The 17,668-nt window shown below is 39.1% G+C and overlaps 1 protein-coding gene across 3 annotated transcripts in view; it reads left to right on the top strand.

Moving 5' to 3' along the window:
• The window catches only part of LOC103731334 (protein NPAT), a 40,119-nt gene extending 29,732 nt beyond the window's left edge, over window positions 1–10,387 (top strand). For all 3 annotated transcript variants that reach the window (XM_017797302.2, XM_008829713.3, XM_029561895.1), the window contains 5 exons: window positions 575–690; window positions 765–873; window positions 7,298–7,358; window positions 7,462–8,611; window positions 9,838–10,387. In XM_017797302.2, the coding sequence (XP_017652791.1) occupies window positions 575–690; window positions 765–873; window positions 7,298–7,358; window positions 7,462–8,611; window positions 9,838–9,915 (1,514 nt within the window). In that variant the 3' untranslated portion in view covers window positions 9,916–10,387. The remainder of the gene's footprint in view (window positions 1–574; window positions 691–764; window positions 874–7,297; window positions 7,359–7,461; window positions 8,612–9,837) is intronic.
• The last annotated feature ends 7,281 nt before the right edge of the window (window positions 10,388–17,668 follow it).

Here is a 17,668-nt window from a genome sequence, read left to right as displayed (position 1 = left end):
GAGACTAATGAGTTTATATGAAAATAAGATCAGTGTGATAGGAGTAGCTAGTGTATTAAGAAAAGGCTCATTTACAGAACAGAACTTAATTCTGTACCAGTAATTGTGGTTTGCTTCTAAGGACATTGGCGGCATTATAATTTTCCCCCATTATTTATGTGGTTGTAGAAGTTCTGTGCTCTTTTTGACCAATACCATTGCAGTATAATACATTAGGTAAATAGCTTGGGACTATAGGAATTCATTTGGAATTATAGGTTTCTAGTATAGGGCTCAAACTGGAAACATTCACCACTCAGTTTCTAGTTTCACTATTCATTGTTAGAGGGATTAGTATTTAATAGAGTCTCATGCTTATTTATGGTAGTTATCACTAAATGCCCTAAAACTTAATATTCAGATTGACTTGATTTGTTAGCTTTGCTGTTGTATTTAAGTTTTTGGGGTTTTGGGGTTTTTTTTTTTGTTTGTTTTTTGTTTTAAGGCTATTGTCGGGAAAAATGTGTTGGTCTTAGAATTTATTTCAAAATACTAATTCAGAGGAAATATGATTTTAATGAGAATTGTTTTTTAGGCTCTGCCATCATAATTGCTTCTCCAGTCCAGCCTGTACTCCAGGGGATGGTGGGCATGATTCCTGTATCTGTTGTTGGACAGAATGGAAGTACATTTCCTACTCCTTCTCAGCAGGTAGTATTTATGAACCAAAAATAGTGGGGGAAGTTTTCCAAATGTAGCATGATTAATAACTTTTTCCCTTTCAGGTACTCCATATGCCTTTAGCAGCTCCTGTATGCAGTAGAAGTATCCCTCAGTTCCCCATTCCTCCAAAATCTCAGAAGGCTCAGGGACTCAGAAACAAACTTTGTACAGGTACTTTTCTCTTTGAGTTAATGTCCACTTTGTATCTTCATTTTCTTAAAGCAACAACTGAATATTCTCTTTTTGGGCACCCATACTATCCCTAACAAGCACTCCTCCCACCTTTACATAAAGAGTTGTGCCAGCAATTGTTAGAAGGCGGCCAGCTCTGTTATTCGATAGCTTTAATTCTGGTAAAAGCTTTTCTTTGTCGAATGCTTTAGCTTTGGCCCATTGGTCCTTGGTATGATCTTTGGAGCTACTTAAGATAAGTATAATCATTGCTTTTCCAGACAATTTTGGAATGTTGAAGAAGCTTTTCATACCATATTCCCTATTTTTGTGAGAAGCGCTAACATCTCTATTGAGTCGCTCTTAGCACAGTTTTTTTTTTTTTTTGGAGACAGGGTCTCCCTGTAGCCCCAGCTGGCCTGGAACTCACTATGTCACTGTGTAGACCAGGCTGGCCTTGAACTCACAGAGATCCACCTGCCTCTGGGCTAGCACACACACCTCTTAATTCTAATACTTATCATTTTTCTGTGTCATACCAATAGTGCCCTCTTCTAGTATTCATTTTTAATATCTGTTTTTCTAGTCCAGTCTATATTTGTTAGCTAAGAGTCTCCCCTCCATCCTGCCCCTCAGAAACAAATCCAAATGCCTGAAAATGCCAGCAGTTCCCTATTGCTTGCAAGGTAAAACTAAGCTTCTGGCCAGACACCTGTATGCCCAGCACTTGGAAGAGTGAAACAGGGTAGAACAGACTGAACAATGTAGTGAGCCATCATCTCAAGAAAGTGGCTGGAAAAGAAGGAATTTCTAACTCTAAATATTCCCTAATCATCTTCTGGATTTCATTGGACTGTCTTCTAATAATGTCTCCCTTTTAACCTCCAATTTCATTATTTTGGGTCTTCTGTTCTCATTAGTTTGACTACAAGCTTATTAATCTTTATAGAGAATGTCTTTCACTAATTTTTGTCCTGATCTTTATTATTCTTTGCCATCTAATTACCACATTTGAGTTTGACTTGTTTTTCTAGAACCTGAAACTGCATCATTAGGTTATTTATTTGCAATCTCTGATTATTCTTCATTCAAAAGTGTATTGTTCGGTCTCCAAGTATTTGTGTAGTATCTGGGGTTACTCCTTTTATTAGCATAGATTAGGAAATTATACAGATGTATGTGTGTAACATACTTTAATCATTCGTCTCACACTGATACCCTTCTTCCCAACTAGTCCCCCTTTTGTGCCTATGTGCCTGTGAGTTTAATTAGGGTTGCTAAGTGAACAGCAGTAAGGAGTTAGAGCAGCTTACTAGTGGCTGCATCACTGAAGGAAATGCCTCCCCCAACAACCATTAACTTCCAACAGCTCCTCAGGTAGGGGTGGGCCTTTTGAACTCCTGCCTACCATCCAGCAACTACTAATTGCCTATATAAATCTTCCCTGAAAGACGGGGCCTTGTGAGACCCAAAAAACATGACAGAATACTGGTGGGCCTAATCTTGTGTGTGTCTTACACAGGTAATCACAGCTGTTGGGGGTTGAGTGCAACACCAACACCATTCCTGAAAGAGCATTCCACAGTATTCCATCCCTTTCTCTAGCTTTTAGATTCTGTCTATCCCTTCTTCCACAGTATTCCCTGAGTAGTTTCTGAGATTACTCTTGCTACTGATTCTAGTTTTAGTCTACTGTCGACTGATAAGACACAAGGAATTATTTCCCCCCTTTTTTTTCTATTTTGTTAAGGCTTCTTTTGTGGTCTATGGTGGGATCAGTTTGAAAGATGGCTCTTTGTGCCACTGAGAGTGTGTATTCCCTATTTGCTGGGTGAAATAGTTTTTAGATATCTGTTAAATCCATTGATTTTTGCTGTAATTTAGCTTTGAAGGCTTTGGTTTGTTTGGGGGGGTTGTTTGCTTTTGTTTAGGGGTTTTGTGGGGTTTGGTTTGTCTTAACTTGGTTTGCTAAGTTTTGTTTGGAAAAACCTATCAACAGGGAAGTAAGATACTGAAGTCTTTTGCTATTGTGTCAATATCTGTGTGACCTTTTAATGTTTATTTTGTGAAACTGGGATCCGCAAGATTCGACGCATAAATATAATAGTTAAATCTTCTTGACGAACTGTTCCCCTTTATTAACGTGTAATGGCATTCTCTGACTAGTTTCGGTTTAAAACTTACTTTATCCAATATGAGTATCATTACACCAGCTTGCATAAAACTTCATTTGCTTGGTAGGTTGATTTCTAACCATTGACTCTAAGCTGATGGGTGTCTTTACTACTTACATGAGTTTATGGAAGACAACAGATAGTTGGATCTTATTTTTTAACTTTTTTTCAACATTTTGTGTATGTGATGTTTAGAAAGGGAGCATGCCACAGTGCTGGAAGTCAGACAACACCTGTGGGAGTCATTTCTCTCCTATTATGAGGGTTCCAGGAATCAAACTCAGGTTATCAGGCTTGACAGCAAGTACTTTTACCTGCCAAACTATCTAACCAGCCCAGATCATGTTTTTCAATCCAGTCAGTTAGCCTGTGTCTGTTACTTGGTATGTTAGGGCCATTTACATTCAAGGTCATTATTGATAGGGGTTTGCTGTTTATTACAATTTTATTGAATGTTGTTCTAGTTAGTTTTGCTTATGTATATGTGTCTATGTATGTATGTCGCTGTAGAAATGTACGGGTGTTTGCAGAGGCCAGAAGATGGCATGGATCCCCTGGAGCTGCAGTTACAGGCAGCCATGACTACCTGTCATGGGTACTGGGTACTGAACTCCAGTCCCAAAAAAACTCAACATGCAGTCTGTTCAGTCGTATGATTGCTTTCTTTCTTCCTGGCTCTCTTGTTCATCTGTTCTCTCATGAAATATATTCTTTCCTGTATTCTTGTGGATGAAACTGTTGCTTACATTTAAGAATTTTTTGCAGTTCTAGCCTAGATGTCCTAAACTGCCTTAACTTGTGATTGTATTCATTCTCCATCATTCGTTCTCAGTGTAGCAATGATGATTGACAGCTATTTACTTTCAGGGCTGGAAATACCATTCCATGCTTTCCTGGCTTCTAGGGCTGTGACAGCAATTTCTGCCTCTGTGAATTGGTATTTTTCTCTTACATCATTTGCTCTTGCTTTTTTACTCTGTATTTTTGACATCTTGACTATTAGGTGTCATAGGGAGGTTCTTTTTCAGCCATGTCTATTTGGGGTTCTAAATGCTCTATTTGGATGTCTCTGTCTGGATTTGGGAAATTCTCTGCCATAGTTTCATTGGCTAGATTGTCTGAACCTATTTATTTTACCTCTGCTCCTTCTACCCCATGGATTCTTAGGTTTGGTCTTTCTGCCTGCTTTTGTCTGTTGATTATGCTTTCTGCTGTCTCTCTGTGTCTGTGTATGTTATGCGCTAGCGCTTTAAGAGAAATTTTATTTATTCAAGAATTTTGTACAGTGGATTTTCATTATAGTCACACCTCCTCCCCTTTTCTACCTTCAGCCTACTACACACTACCACCCTCCACCCTCCCACCCCAGACTTTGTGTCTTCTATTTGCAAACATAACACTTCTGAGCTGACTGCTAGAAAAATCTCATCTCATTAGAGTATCAGTGATTCTTGAACCTCTGGAGTGCTAAAGGGACTCACTCCCTTTCCTTTGTTCTATGATTTTTGTTTGATTGGTTGAGTGACTGGCTGACTGGTTCTTTGATTTTCTGAACTTTCCTTTGGTTCTTTTTCAGCATCTCAATTTCCCTCCTGAATTTTTCCTTCATGTCTTTAAATTTTTCCTACAAATTACTAATTATTTCATCTACTGTGGAAACTTTCTTTTTCAGGTCATAGATTCATTTCCTTATCTGAGTATTTTTTGTCCTCTGTACAGTTATTGGTCTTTTTTTGAAGAAGGATTCTGAAAAAATCTTTTTAAGAAATAAGAGGCCGGGTATGGTGGTGTACTCTTTTAATTCTAGAACTCAGGAGGCAGAGGCATATGAATGTCTATGAGTTCAAGGCCAGCCTGGTCTACATAGTGAGTTCCAGGCCAGCTGGGGCTACAAGTAGACCCTGTCTCAAAAAAGCAAAAGAAAGAAAGAAGGAAGAATATTAGGGCTTTTGTTGTTTGCTTTTTAGATTTTGCTTTTAAAACAGGGTCTCACTATATAGCTCTAGCTGGCCTGGAACTCACAGAAATTCACAGGCCTCTGCCTCTTAGTGTTGGGGATTAAAGTCTTCTGTCAACATGCCTGGCTAAAGTTTTTTTTCTATGTGTGTGAATGTTTGCTCGCATATATGTATATGTACCACATGCATGCCTGGTTGACTGAGGAGGCCAAACAAGGGTGTGGGACCCTCTGGAACTAGTTACAATGATGGTGACCTGCCCTAGTGCAGCAGGTGCTCTTAGCCACTGAGCCATCTCTTCCAGCCTCAAGAGTAGCAGTATTTTAAATAATGAGGAAAGAATGGGAAAGCAGAAAAGAAGGGGTAAAGTAAGAATGATAAAGTATATGGGTTAGAAGTATGAAAAGCAATAGAAAAATACTGTATATTAGGTTTAGAGAGACATAAAAGCCTTTTCCAGTGAGATACAAGTTACAACACAACATCTAAACACTTAAAATACAAAAGTATAAACACTAAAATAATAAAAACAAAAAGGAATAAAATTTTTAATCAGGGCCTAGAGAGATGGCTCAGCTGTTGAGAGCACTGACTGCTCTTGCAGAGGACCTAGGTTCGATTCCCAGCACCCACATGGCAGCTACGAACTGTCCTTAACTCCAGTTCTAGGGGAATCCGAAGCCCTCTTCTGACATCCGCGGCATTGCACAACATGAATACACTCATATACATGCAGGCAATACACTCATATACTTAAAACAATAAATAAAAATTTGTTTTTAAGTTTTTAATCAGTATTTCTTCCTGATTAAAAGGAGCCCACTGTGTTTACTTCAGTTCTCTCAGGATACTGCAGGAAGTTCTACCCAAACTTCCTGTGATCCAAACAGCTTCTCCCTGTTGTGACCAGGGTGAGAGCTGTTGAGAATCTCAATTTCATGCTCTCTTACCATACCCCTGCAGCTATCTCCAGTCTACTGAGTAAAGTCTATTGCTTCCATCAGGATGCTGCATCATATTACCCTTTCTGCTATGTTTTTCCTGCAGTTCTAATTTCTTACTGGTCTGGTCAAGGGTGTGAGAATAATGAACATTACAATTCTCTTAACTTCGGGGTCTCCTACCTCCTTTCTGTGTCCATGACTTGGCTACGCTTCACTCTTCTCCAGGTTGAACTGAGTTCAACCTCCAGTTTGGGTTTCCAGCAGTGCTATCTCTCCCTCGTTCTTAGAACAAACCTGGTCCTCAGAGTTTGACATCACTTTCCTGGGCTGTACCAGCTCAGCATGAGTAACTGGCTGTGGCTGGGTACACCATCTGTCTTCTTGGTGGAGAAAGTCCTTTCTAGTCTTATTTCTGCTCTTTATGTTGACTTTCTTCCATCCAAACTCCAAGTCTCACATACATTGCTTCTGATCTATTTTAAAGCCTCTCCCCACCAGCCTCTGTCTCTGTAGTGCTGAAATTAAAGGCAGATAACACCATGCCCCATACTGCTTATAAAAATCTTTGTCTTGATCTGAGTTTAATTGATTTTTCTTATGAGTGGGTTCAACATCTGCAGATTCAACTAACAATAGGTAGTAAAAACCTTGGGAGGTTGAATATTATATTTGTGCTGAACATATAAGACTTTTTCTTGTCATTGTTCCCTGAACAATAATACAATATCAAGTATTTAACATGCATTTTTATTCTGTCATTTAAGTGACCTAGAGATGATTCAAGGATATGCAAGTTATATGCAAATACTACTCTATTTTTATGTAAGGAACTTGATCATCAGCAGATTTTGATATCCATGGGGGTCCATTCTCACAGATACTAGTAGACAACTATGGTGCATTAAGTGCCATCTGGACCATTATACTTTATAAATCCAAAATCAGGATTCATATTATTTGCCTGAAATTGAAGCAATCAGTTGGTCTATCTCTATATTTCCTCTGTAGAATGGATGAGTAGTCATCTTGCCTACATTATAATAAAGCTCTTTTTTTTAAAGTAATATATGAAAGTTTTATTTGTATATTAACTGTCATTAAATGTTTTTCTTGGGGTGGTGCCCAGAGGCAGAGGCAGGCAGATCTCTGTGAGTTCAAGGCCAGCCTGTTGTACATAGTGAGTTCCAGGCCAGCTGGGGCTACAGGGAGACCCTGTCTCAAAAAGACCAAAAAAAAAAAAATGTTTTTCTCACTTTGTATTATAGTGTCATCTGTTCCATCCTCTTTTAGAGGCGTATATTCTTTCAGAAACGTTTCTTGTTTCTAATAAATTCATTTATAATTCCAGGGAAACAGATAAATAATTTGGCAGATTCAGGCAGCCTTTCTGTTGCATGTCACACACAAAGGTGAGCATAAAGTACTTTGTGTCATAGATTATTTGAATGCTCAAATTACATAACGGATTTATATTGCTAAATATGAGATTTTTATTTTATTTTATTTTTTTAGGGTGGGTAGAACTGAAATTTTTGATAAGAATATGGCCGTTGAATCTGGGAAAAAATTGGAAGAGATCAAGATCAAAGTTCCTCCCTCAGTAGGGAGCATAGTTCCTGCTAGCAAGCCGTTTGAAAGTCACAGGCGAGTGCTGTGTTTTGATAGCAGTGCTTCTTCTATGACAAATACACAGGGGCCAAACCATAAGATGATATCCCAAAACAAGGAAAAGAATGAAACTTCCTTGCCCCATCTTGACCCGCCCATTGTGCCCTCCACCTTAAAACCCCCTTCCAATAATGTCACTAAAAAAGAGAGAGAGAAAACTTTGCCCAAGATTCTCTCTAAATCAGAAAGTGCCATTAGCCGACATACCACCTTAAGAGAAACTCAGTCAGAAAAGAAAGCTTCACCCACAGAACTGGCACTTGAATCTTTCCATAAAGCAACAGCTAACAAAGAGAATGAATTATGCAGTGATGGGGAGAGGCAGAAAAATCCAGACACTTCAAAACTGCCTGTTGGGCAGCAGAATGGGAGTTTACGAAGTGAGAAAACCATAGCTTCTCTGCAAGAATTGACCAAAAAACAAGCCACATCTTCAAACAGTAAAAATCCTACTTCACTAGGTGGCACTGTGAAAGACCTAAAACAAGAACAAACTAAATCTGCCGGTTCTTTAATTAATACAGAAATATTACAGGATGTTCAGTTGCACAGCCCAGTGAATAGAATTGCCGAAAGTGATTTGTCTATACCCCGGACACCTGGCTCAGGAGCTGGGGAAAAGCATAAAGAAGAGCCTACAAACGGTATCAAGGCCCCTTCTAGTAGGCGTTATGGTGAAGATGGTAGTAGCATACCCAAAGTCATGGTCCCTCCTGTCACTCCAGACTTGCCTGCCTGCAGTCCTGCCAGTGAGACAGGCAGTGAAAACAGTGTAAACATGGCTGCCCACACATTAATGATTCTCTCTAGAGCAGCAATCTCTAGGACGTCAGCAACTCCTCTGAAAGATAACACACAGCAATTTAGAACATCTTCCAGGAGTACCACAAAAAAGCGGAAAATTGAGGAATTGGATGAGCGCGAGCGAAACTCCCGTGCTTCTAATAAAAATCTTGCAAATTCATCAATACCAATGAAGAAGAAGAAAATCAAGGCAAGTTTGAAAGTTCTAATATCAGTTCCACTCCTCTCCCTTTGGTGTACACGTTTAGAGAATTCAGTATTTTTTTACAGCTACCTGACCAGATGATCTGGTCAAGACAGTGTTGAGTTTTGATTGACAGAATATATTTACTAGTGTTTTCTGGTCATACTGATACTCAGAAGTTGTCTAGGTGAAACAGTGTTTCAAAACAATCACTTAAGATGTTGATGATTATCTTCTTTGGGAAAAGTAGTGTTTCTGTCATGATATGACCAGGACTTTTCATGGGAGTGACATAAAACATGAAAGACTGAGAAACCATTAGTATGTGGAATTACCAAGAAAAACACCTTCCTTATCTTAGACATGGAGGTTTTATACATGTCTTCCCGTCTCTTCCATGGTGCTTAAAGACGAAAAAACAGAGCAGCAGAAAAATTAATGTTCCCGTGTTTTTTCTGTAATCACAGTTGTCTAGGAAGGCAATGCAAGGATAATAGCATTGACAAAGCTAATTTATTTCAAATTTGTTAGCTCTAAGTGGATTGAGTTAACAGTATTTAGATGTCATAGAGAAAGTATACTATTTGAGGTAACAGGTGGCAGGGGTGGAATATTGTTTGATACCTACCTGCAAGCCTGCTTTGAATCCTGTACCAGCGGGGCTTGTTGGCACTGAAACTAACCATGCTTAGTTAGCTTCTCATACTCTCTGCCTCATTATTTGGCATAGAGTACTTCATCTTACCCTGTGGCTTTGCAGTCTTATTAATAGTATATAGAAAGTACCTCCATATTTATTTAGTGTTTGAAACTTACTAAGTTTATAGAACTCTTAATATCTGTTAGTGAAGGGCCAGTGAGATGGCTCACCTGTAAAGATGCTCTCTGCCAGACTTGATTACCAGAGTTCCTTCCAAATGGTAGAAAGAGAACTAACTCCCAAAAATTGTCCTCTGACTTGTATGCATTTACACTAGTGGGAATGCATGCACACAATAAATAAATGGAATTAATTTTAAAATGTCTGTTAGTAAAGCTTTCTGAAGTTTATAATTTGTCAGCAGTGACCACCTTAAAGAAATGGTGTTCTCGCCGGGCGTGGTGACACATGCTAAAAAAAATGCTGGGAATTTTAATAGTCTGTAGAAGAACCCAACATAATGTTCTAGGTGATTTACTAAGAAAATTATCTGGCCTGGAGCTTATTTTTTCCTTCTCTTCTTTTTTGACAGAAAAAGAAGCTACCTAGTTCATTTCCAGCAGGAATGGATGTGGACAAATTTTTGTTATCATTGCATTATGATGAGTAAACATCCTACACATCTTGAGAACAGTAACTTTAAAACTAGTATCCCTAAAACTGAGTGTAGGAAGTGGGGTATTAAAAGAGTCTGAAAATGTGACCTGCACTTTCATTGTACTGAAATTTCACTTTATATCTAAACCATGCTGTTTCTGAAGCAGCTTCCTGGCTGTAAATAGACTTTCTTGTTATATTTTTATTTTAGGAAAAATGTGCAGAAATGTAAGTAAAGCCAATCTGCAAAATTGTATAGCTCTGACAATTGCATACTGTAAATGTTGTATATATGTTGTTGAAATAGAGGTTAAATCAACCTAATGTTCTTAACACTTTGTTGTTGTTGTTGTTGTTGTTGTTACTTCCTATGATGCCTGAAGCTTATTCATCTGGAATAGTTTCTCATTTTCTTTGGAGGAAGGTGATGTTTATTCTTACAAATAACCTTCAGTGAATGTTCAGTAATACATTTAAATATATAGCCACTAAGTACAAAAACCTGATAACCACCTCAACTGATTAGTAAAGTATCTAATCAGAAAACAGAAGTTTGATGGATTTTTTCCCCCTAAAAATATTTAACCACCCATTCTCATAATTGCAGTAAAAACTATATTTCTGGAATTTTATACTTTATTTCTTCTGGTCATTCTGTTCTCTTTGTTTTAAAGAGAGATTTTTATAAACCATTATTGAGTATTCTGATCTTTTCATTTATAACTTTTAAAGATCTTTTACAGAATATTAAGTGCTTAGACCTTTGAGCCATAAAAAAAATGAGTTAGATAGTAATTGAGATTTCTTTATATATCTCTATAAACTTTTCCCTAAGCACTGGGGATACAAAGAATTGCACTAATTCATAGAACTTTTCACATAATAGTGACCAATGCACATTTAATTTAAATCTTGTATGTTATACCTTTGTTGAGGAATGTCTTTTGGTGTCTTAGAGAGTCATGTTCATCAAAATGTAAAAAGACAAATCATAGTTATATTGTAATTTACTTTCTCCTAAAATGGGATGTGTAAATAACTATGTCTGTACTTAGGTATAGAACTTTGTGTGTCCCTTAAAAATGTTATAAAGAGTTACTCTCAAAAGGTCCTTACGGGGAGTGAGAGGTGCCTTCTCTATATTGGGCTCAAACACACACAGTCAGGTTGAAAAGCTGGCTTAAACTTTTTTAAGTAATAACAGAAATTATCATTAATACTTGACCAATTGTGCCTAGATATAAAGTATGTTTTCTTAAGTGCTTTCTGTTTAACTGAATATCAGTATATTAGGATTTTTTTCTATGGGTGTATATTTTATTAAAAAGTACTTTCTTCAACCATTTTTTTTTGTACTGGGCCTTTAAAGAATAAATCCATCCTACCCTAACAAAGACATTTTCAATGTAGAAATTATGCCTTCTTAATTGCCAAAATTTATGTTGTAAGAAATTTTCATAATGTGACTATGGTCTATTCAAAGAACTAAATATCATGCAGTTAATGTTTAATCAACTCAGTTTGATCTTATACTGTAGTTAGGTTTGAATAAATATTTTCATTATCAAGTTTGGATTTACATACCTGCTTGCTTCAGTAGCACTTGTACTTATATAGATTATGTGCTAAATATTGAGAATTCACATACAAAGAAGTTACCGTTCTTCAAGATTCTTTTTGTAGGTTTTTTGTTGTTGTTGTTTTTGTTTTTTTGTTTGTTTTTTGAGTTAGTGTCTCTCATGTAGCTCAGGCTGGCCTTGGCTCAAGGATGACTCCCTGAGTTCTTGATCTGGTATTACAGGCGTGAGGTACTAGATGCAGTCCAGCAGCTTGTACCTGAATGTTTTTTGTTTAAGAGCTAAACCATATCCTCATGTCCCATGTTATAATTAAGCTGTCATACCTGGTAACCCATTTTGATGGCCAAATACCCCAGTGACTACATTTCTGCGTTAAGTGTACCATCCAAATGACAATACATGGCTATTTTTTATAGCTACCCATAAGTTTATGAAGTTTTCTTTCAGAATCCAACCTACCTTCTTTTTTTCTTTCTTTTTTTTTGGGGGGGTGTCTTTTTGAGATAAGGTCTCCCTGTAGCCCCAGCTGGCCTGGAACTTAGAATTAAAGAGGGTGGAGAGATTGCTCTAGTGGTTTAGAGTTAAAAGCACTGGCTACTCTTGTAGAGGACCTAGGTTTATTCCCAGCACCCACATGGTGACTAACAAATATTACAGTTCCAGGGTATCTGACGTCTTCTGAATTCATGGGCATTGTACAGAAAGGGTGCACTTACATACATGCAGACGATGCACTCATACACATAAAACAAAAAAAGATTTATTGATGTATCTGAGTGTTTTGCCTGCATATATATAAGTGAACCATGTGCATGCAATACCTGTAGAGGCCAAAACAGTGTATTGTATCCCCTAAAACTGGAGTTATTGGTGGTTGTAGACCACCATGTGGGTGCTGGGAACCAAACCTGTATCCTCTGCAAGAGCAGTCAGTGCTCTTGATTGCTAAGCCATCTCTCTTTCATCTAATGTCCATTTTTTATGAATGTGAATATAGCAATACATTTTGTCAGAGTCAACTAAAAAAACATCAATTTACATTTGTGCCAGTAAATAGTTGTATTTTCCATACCATATGTGTATCAGAGGTATATGCAACTAAATCATGTTTTTCTAGGCTTTTACTTAATGTGTTTGAATTTGTAGGTAGCTTCTAATCCATATACAATTTGCTTTGATAACTGGTGTGATGAAAGGATCAAAGTATACATTTTCCCTAAATCTTTAGCCATGGTACAGTTTGTTAAATACACTTTCCTATACTCATTTATCTAGGATATTTCATCCTATAATGATTCATAATCTCTTAAAATTCTGAAGCCCAAAAGCTTCTGAGAGCCAGTTTTATTTCCTTCAAATTTAGCTTCAGAGCTCGTTTCATGTCAAATCCTGACAAAATGGCACAAGGTTATTTACAGACTTTTATTTCATTCTCTGAATAAGTCATTTTTTACTGTAGAAGTAGTAATTTAACCAGTATCCTATTCTAGCACATATAGTAGATATGTTGTGTTATTAGAAACTCAACAGTATTCTGAATTATGAAACCCAGTTCCATCCAAGGTTAACATTCAAGAATTTCAGACAGAAACTGGAGAGATGGCTCAGCGGTTAAGAGCACTGACTGCTCTTGCAGAGGACCTGGGTTTGATTCCCAGCACCCACATGGCAGCTACAAACCTTCCTTAACTCCGGTTCCGGGGGAATCCAAAGCCCTCGTCGGACCTCAGCATCATTGCACGACATGGGTGCGCTCACATACATGCAAGCAATACATGCATACACATAAAAATATTAAAAAAAAAAAACTTCAGACCTCACAATAGCTAAAGCTGTTTGTCAGCTTGTGACAAACAGACAATGCAGAGACCTGAAGAGTCCAGTGCCCTACCACAATGGGAGGAAGATCGCTGTACATCTATCGCCCCCTCAAGGAAATTCACGGAAGAGGTGGCAGAAAGTTTGAAAGAGCCAGAGGAAGTGGTGGAGTGTGACCTGGATGTTCCTCTGACCCTATGATGATAAGCCGTGGTCCCACCTCCTTCCCACACTCTGCAGAAGGAGTCTAGTCTATTACCTCCTCCAGCCAGTTGGTTGGCCTTAGCAGCTTGAAGGAGAGGGACTAAGGGTATATAAGTAGGAAAAAAAAACAAGGCCGCTCTGTCATCATTTTGTGTGGCTGTTGGGAAGCCACCAGACTTATGTTTAGATGTGGACTTTCGAGCATAGCTGTGAATGGGGTGGCACCCACTCTTCTGTAAGTAAACCTGCGCCCCAAGCTCAGCAAGTCCAATAAACTTGTTAAGATCCCCTCCCCCCCAAAAAAAAATTTCAGACCTCAGCTAATGAGATGACTCAGTGGACAAAGGTGCTTGCCACCAAGTCTGATGACCTGACTTGGTGGAAGGAGAGAACTGACTCCCACAAGTTGTCCTTTGCTCTCCACAAGAACCACACATACACAAAGATAATTGTAATAAAAATTAGGATAATTTTTAAAATTTCTGGTTTGTATCATGTCATTACATCTACCCACATGTCTATGTACTAATACCCTATGGTGCATAGATTATTATGTTCATTGATTGTGTCATTATATGTCATAGCCATTAGCATTGTTCTTTCAAGAATTCACACCTTTACTACTTCCTAACTTCAGAATCACTTGTATTTGATATCAAAGAAATTTTAGAAGTGTGCTGTGATTATAGGTGAATTGATACTGAAAGAAGCAAATGGCAGCCAGGCATAGTAGTGCACATCTTTAATCCTAGGATTTAGGAGGCAAAGGTAAGCAGATCTCTGAGAGTGAGGTCAGCCTGATCTATATAGTGAATTTCAGGCCAGCTAGGGCTACAGGGATACCCCGTCTCATAAAGCTAACAAAAGCAAATGGAAGTCAGTCACAATGGCACGTCTATAACGTTCCCAGTGAAGATTATGTGGTTAATTATTTGTTGCTATCAATAATTTCTTGCTAAACTTTTTGTTGCCATTTTTAGAGAACTCTATTCCATATCCAGTTTTAATAGTTGCAGTTGTGTAGAGATGTTATTCCTTTACTAAACGTCTTAAATTTTGTTTTTATTGAATTTTTGTGTATTGCATACAGAACATCTCAGTCATTATACTCACCGCCATTGGCACCCTCCCATAATTCCCCCACTGGAATTCATACATTTTGTCATTTCTGTTGAGGCCTAATGTGTCCCTCAGTACAAGTTCAGCTACTGAGGTCTAGTCATCTTATCTAGAGTTCCTAGCAGTAATCAGTTGCCAGTATTTCTTCCGCTAAGATTGGGGTCTGCTGTCCATCTCCACAGTTCTGTGCTGGTTTTTTATCTGCTTGAGTTTGCATAGGTTTTGTGTATGCTGACACCATTGCTGTACGTTCATATGAGCAGGGTCCAAGGACATTGTAGGACTTTTATTTTCTTATGGTCATGCACCTCCTCCCTGGCTGTTAGAATCTTCTTTCCACCCCCTCTTCTGCAATGTTCCCCAAGCCCTGGGTGGGTGCATTTTTACAGGAGTCTTGTTCAAGAACCAGCATTCTGCAGACTTAATCTTTACACTTTGGCCCTTTATGACTTTTTGTGTTCCTGGTCCTCTGTTGCATGAGGGAGGTTCATTGATGAGAACTGAGAGATTCATTAATGACCTCTTTACTCCTGGTCTATGTTTTGTGAGTCTTAGATGTAGAGGTTGTATTGTAGATATGTCACTTAGTCCTGAGCAATTTATAGACAATGTGTGTGACCAGTTGTGGTACTTGGTAACAGTCTCCATCTGATACAAAAGAACCTTCTCTGATGAACAGTGACTGGGATATTTGTGTGTAAATATAAGGATATATATTTTGCACATAGCAAGAAATTACATTAGGGATGTGATAGTCCTTGGGTTTTTCTCTAAGATCTATGACCCCTCTGGCCTTGTGTATCTTGTTATGTTTACAGTACCACACTTGAGTTTCCTCCCATTGAGTGGACTTTTTTGTCCAATTAAGTAGCTGTTGATTGCCCCCAAGATAAAAGTACCACTGTTCCACCAGTGACATATGCTGTGCTAGCCATTGATGTGGTTATTTGGTCTTGAACCTGGTGTTGGACCATCAATTGATGTTTTCCCTTGGCACCTTCATAGTGCTCCCCAAAGCTTTGAGAACTTGCCTTCAGGGAAGTGGCTTCCAGGTCAGTTCAGGTCCATTGTTCCAAATCCTGTGTCTGAACTATATTGTCTTCAGCAGTAGGGTCTTACCTTTAATTTCTGTGAGGCAATCAAGGGCTATGGCAATAGCCTGTGTAATTTGGGGGGGGGGTCTCTTGGACCACCCTAGCCAACAACTCAAAGGAAAGCACTGTTTCTTGTTATGTAGCTTTTAGCTATGCACTTGGACTCATGTAGACGTAGTTGTATGTGAAATTTGTCTTTAGGTTGGACTAACATGATTTCCTCTGGTTTTTTTTTTTTTTTCCACTAACTAGGCATTATTTTTCTCTCTCCCTGTCTAATCCTTCCACCGTGGCTTCCCATTTAAAGTGTCCCCATTTTTCCCATTTCATAATACTAGTCTCATGGTCCCACCTCTCTTGAGCTCCTTCTTTCCCTTTATTCCCAAGGTTTCTTGTATAACCCTCCCTTCCCTCTCCCATTTAAATACCCCCATTTTTATCCATTTCTCCCTTAGTAACACTTGTCTCCTGTCAATGTCCCCTTGGCCCGAACTCTGCTGCTACTGGGAGACCATTGTGCACCGGTCCTGTCACAGAAAGTTGGGGGCGAGGAGAAAGATCGATGAGGGAGAGGGGCCTGGGGTGGCGACAAGTACAGTGGAAACACCAAGTAGACTGTCAGTGGACAGCTTATTTTTTATGGCAGAAGCAGAGGTTTATATATGAGAGTTTCACAGGCAAAGAGGTGGGGCTGGTTTTCTGGTGGGCAGGCAGGTAAGGGGAGGGAGGGGGCTTCTAAGGCTATGTGATCTTTGTCCTATCCTCTGGTCACATGATCTACAAGAGACCTAGTTATGATTAAAGATTAGAGACCTAATAGTTTTGCTTGGGGGCTGTTGGGTAAGAGACTGTGTCTAGAATGGAGGGGTCCAGTTTCCTGCCGCCCTCAGTGGGAGTTCTCCGGCCTGGCCATACTCTACATTCCAGACACTCCTGAAATTCGGAAATTAGGTGGCTGAGTGATAGGAGTGTAGGAGTGGCCCAGAAGCCCCCACCCCCAGTCCAACCAATCCTGCAGACAGAGTGAGTCCCAGGCCAATGAGCAGGGGGATGAACACCTCTCTTGTGTCAGTGGAGAGTTGTCATCATATTGGCGGTTTTTTCCTTTTCTAGAAGGTAGAGTTGGGGAGTAACAATGACAGGTGTACAAAAGGCAAAAATAGTTTGGTTGATATAAGTTGTTATGGTGCCGTTACACCAAAAAAGGGTTAGGGACAGTGTGCATAGGGCTGTGGATATAGAAATGTTAGAGGCACAGGCGGGTGGGGTGGTAAAGCAGAGGAGCTGGAAAAAGGCAAGGAAGGGAGCTGGTCATGGAGATACTGGGGAGGGGTTTGTGGTGGGTTATCTCCTGGGTGTTCCCTCCAATGATTGAGATGTTATCTGGAACGGCTACTAGCAGGGGTCTGGTGAGATAGGCACAGAAGAAACATTGAGAAATATTAGGATGGGAGGAAAGCTGGATAAGGTCAGAGGCATAGTGGATGTATTGAACCGAAGTTAGGGATGTTTGAATTTTTTTTTTTTAATCTCACCCTCTTGAGAGAGGATATGTGATTTAATCTGTTCTTGTGGCACTGGCACTAGCTGACAGGATATATGTATGTCAGCATTGGGGTATGATGCAAACCCATTACTGTAAAACTTGCCATGAACTCCAGTGCACCATTGGTCATCCCAAGTGTCTGTAATTTCTATTGTAAATTTATTTCCTTTGGTTATATATTTATGATAAATGCTGTATCATTTGGGGGGGGGGTTTCTATGCGGCAAGACCAGTATTGACAACTGCCATAGGTGTCTTGTCTGTAGGCAGTCACTCGAATTTCTAAAAGGAAAGTATGCATAAGCATCCAATTGCTTGGAGACAGAGTGGGGCTGATTGGGGATAGTTAGAGCTGTTTAGCACCCCTTTAAGGAGGAGTTGGCAGTGCCAATGACTTGGTTAGCC

The sequence above is a fragment of the Nannospalax galili genome, unplaced genomic scaffold (genome assembly GCF_000622305.1).
Source record: "Nannospalax galili isolate Female #2095 unplaced genomic scaffold, S.galili_v1.0 scaffold854, whole genome shotgun sequence".
In the NCBI taxonomy this organism is placed as follows: Eukaryota; Metazoa; Chordata; class Mammalia; order Rodentia; family Spalacidae; genus Nannospalax; species Nannospalax galili.
This window is presented reverse-complemented; position numbering and strand designations above follow the sequence as displayed.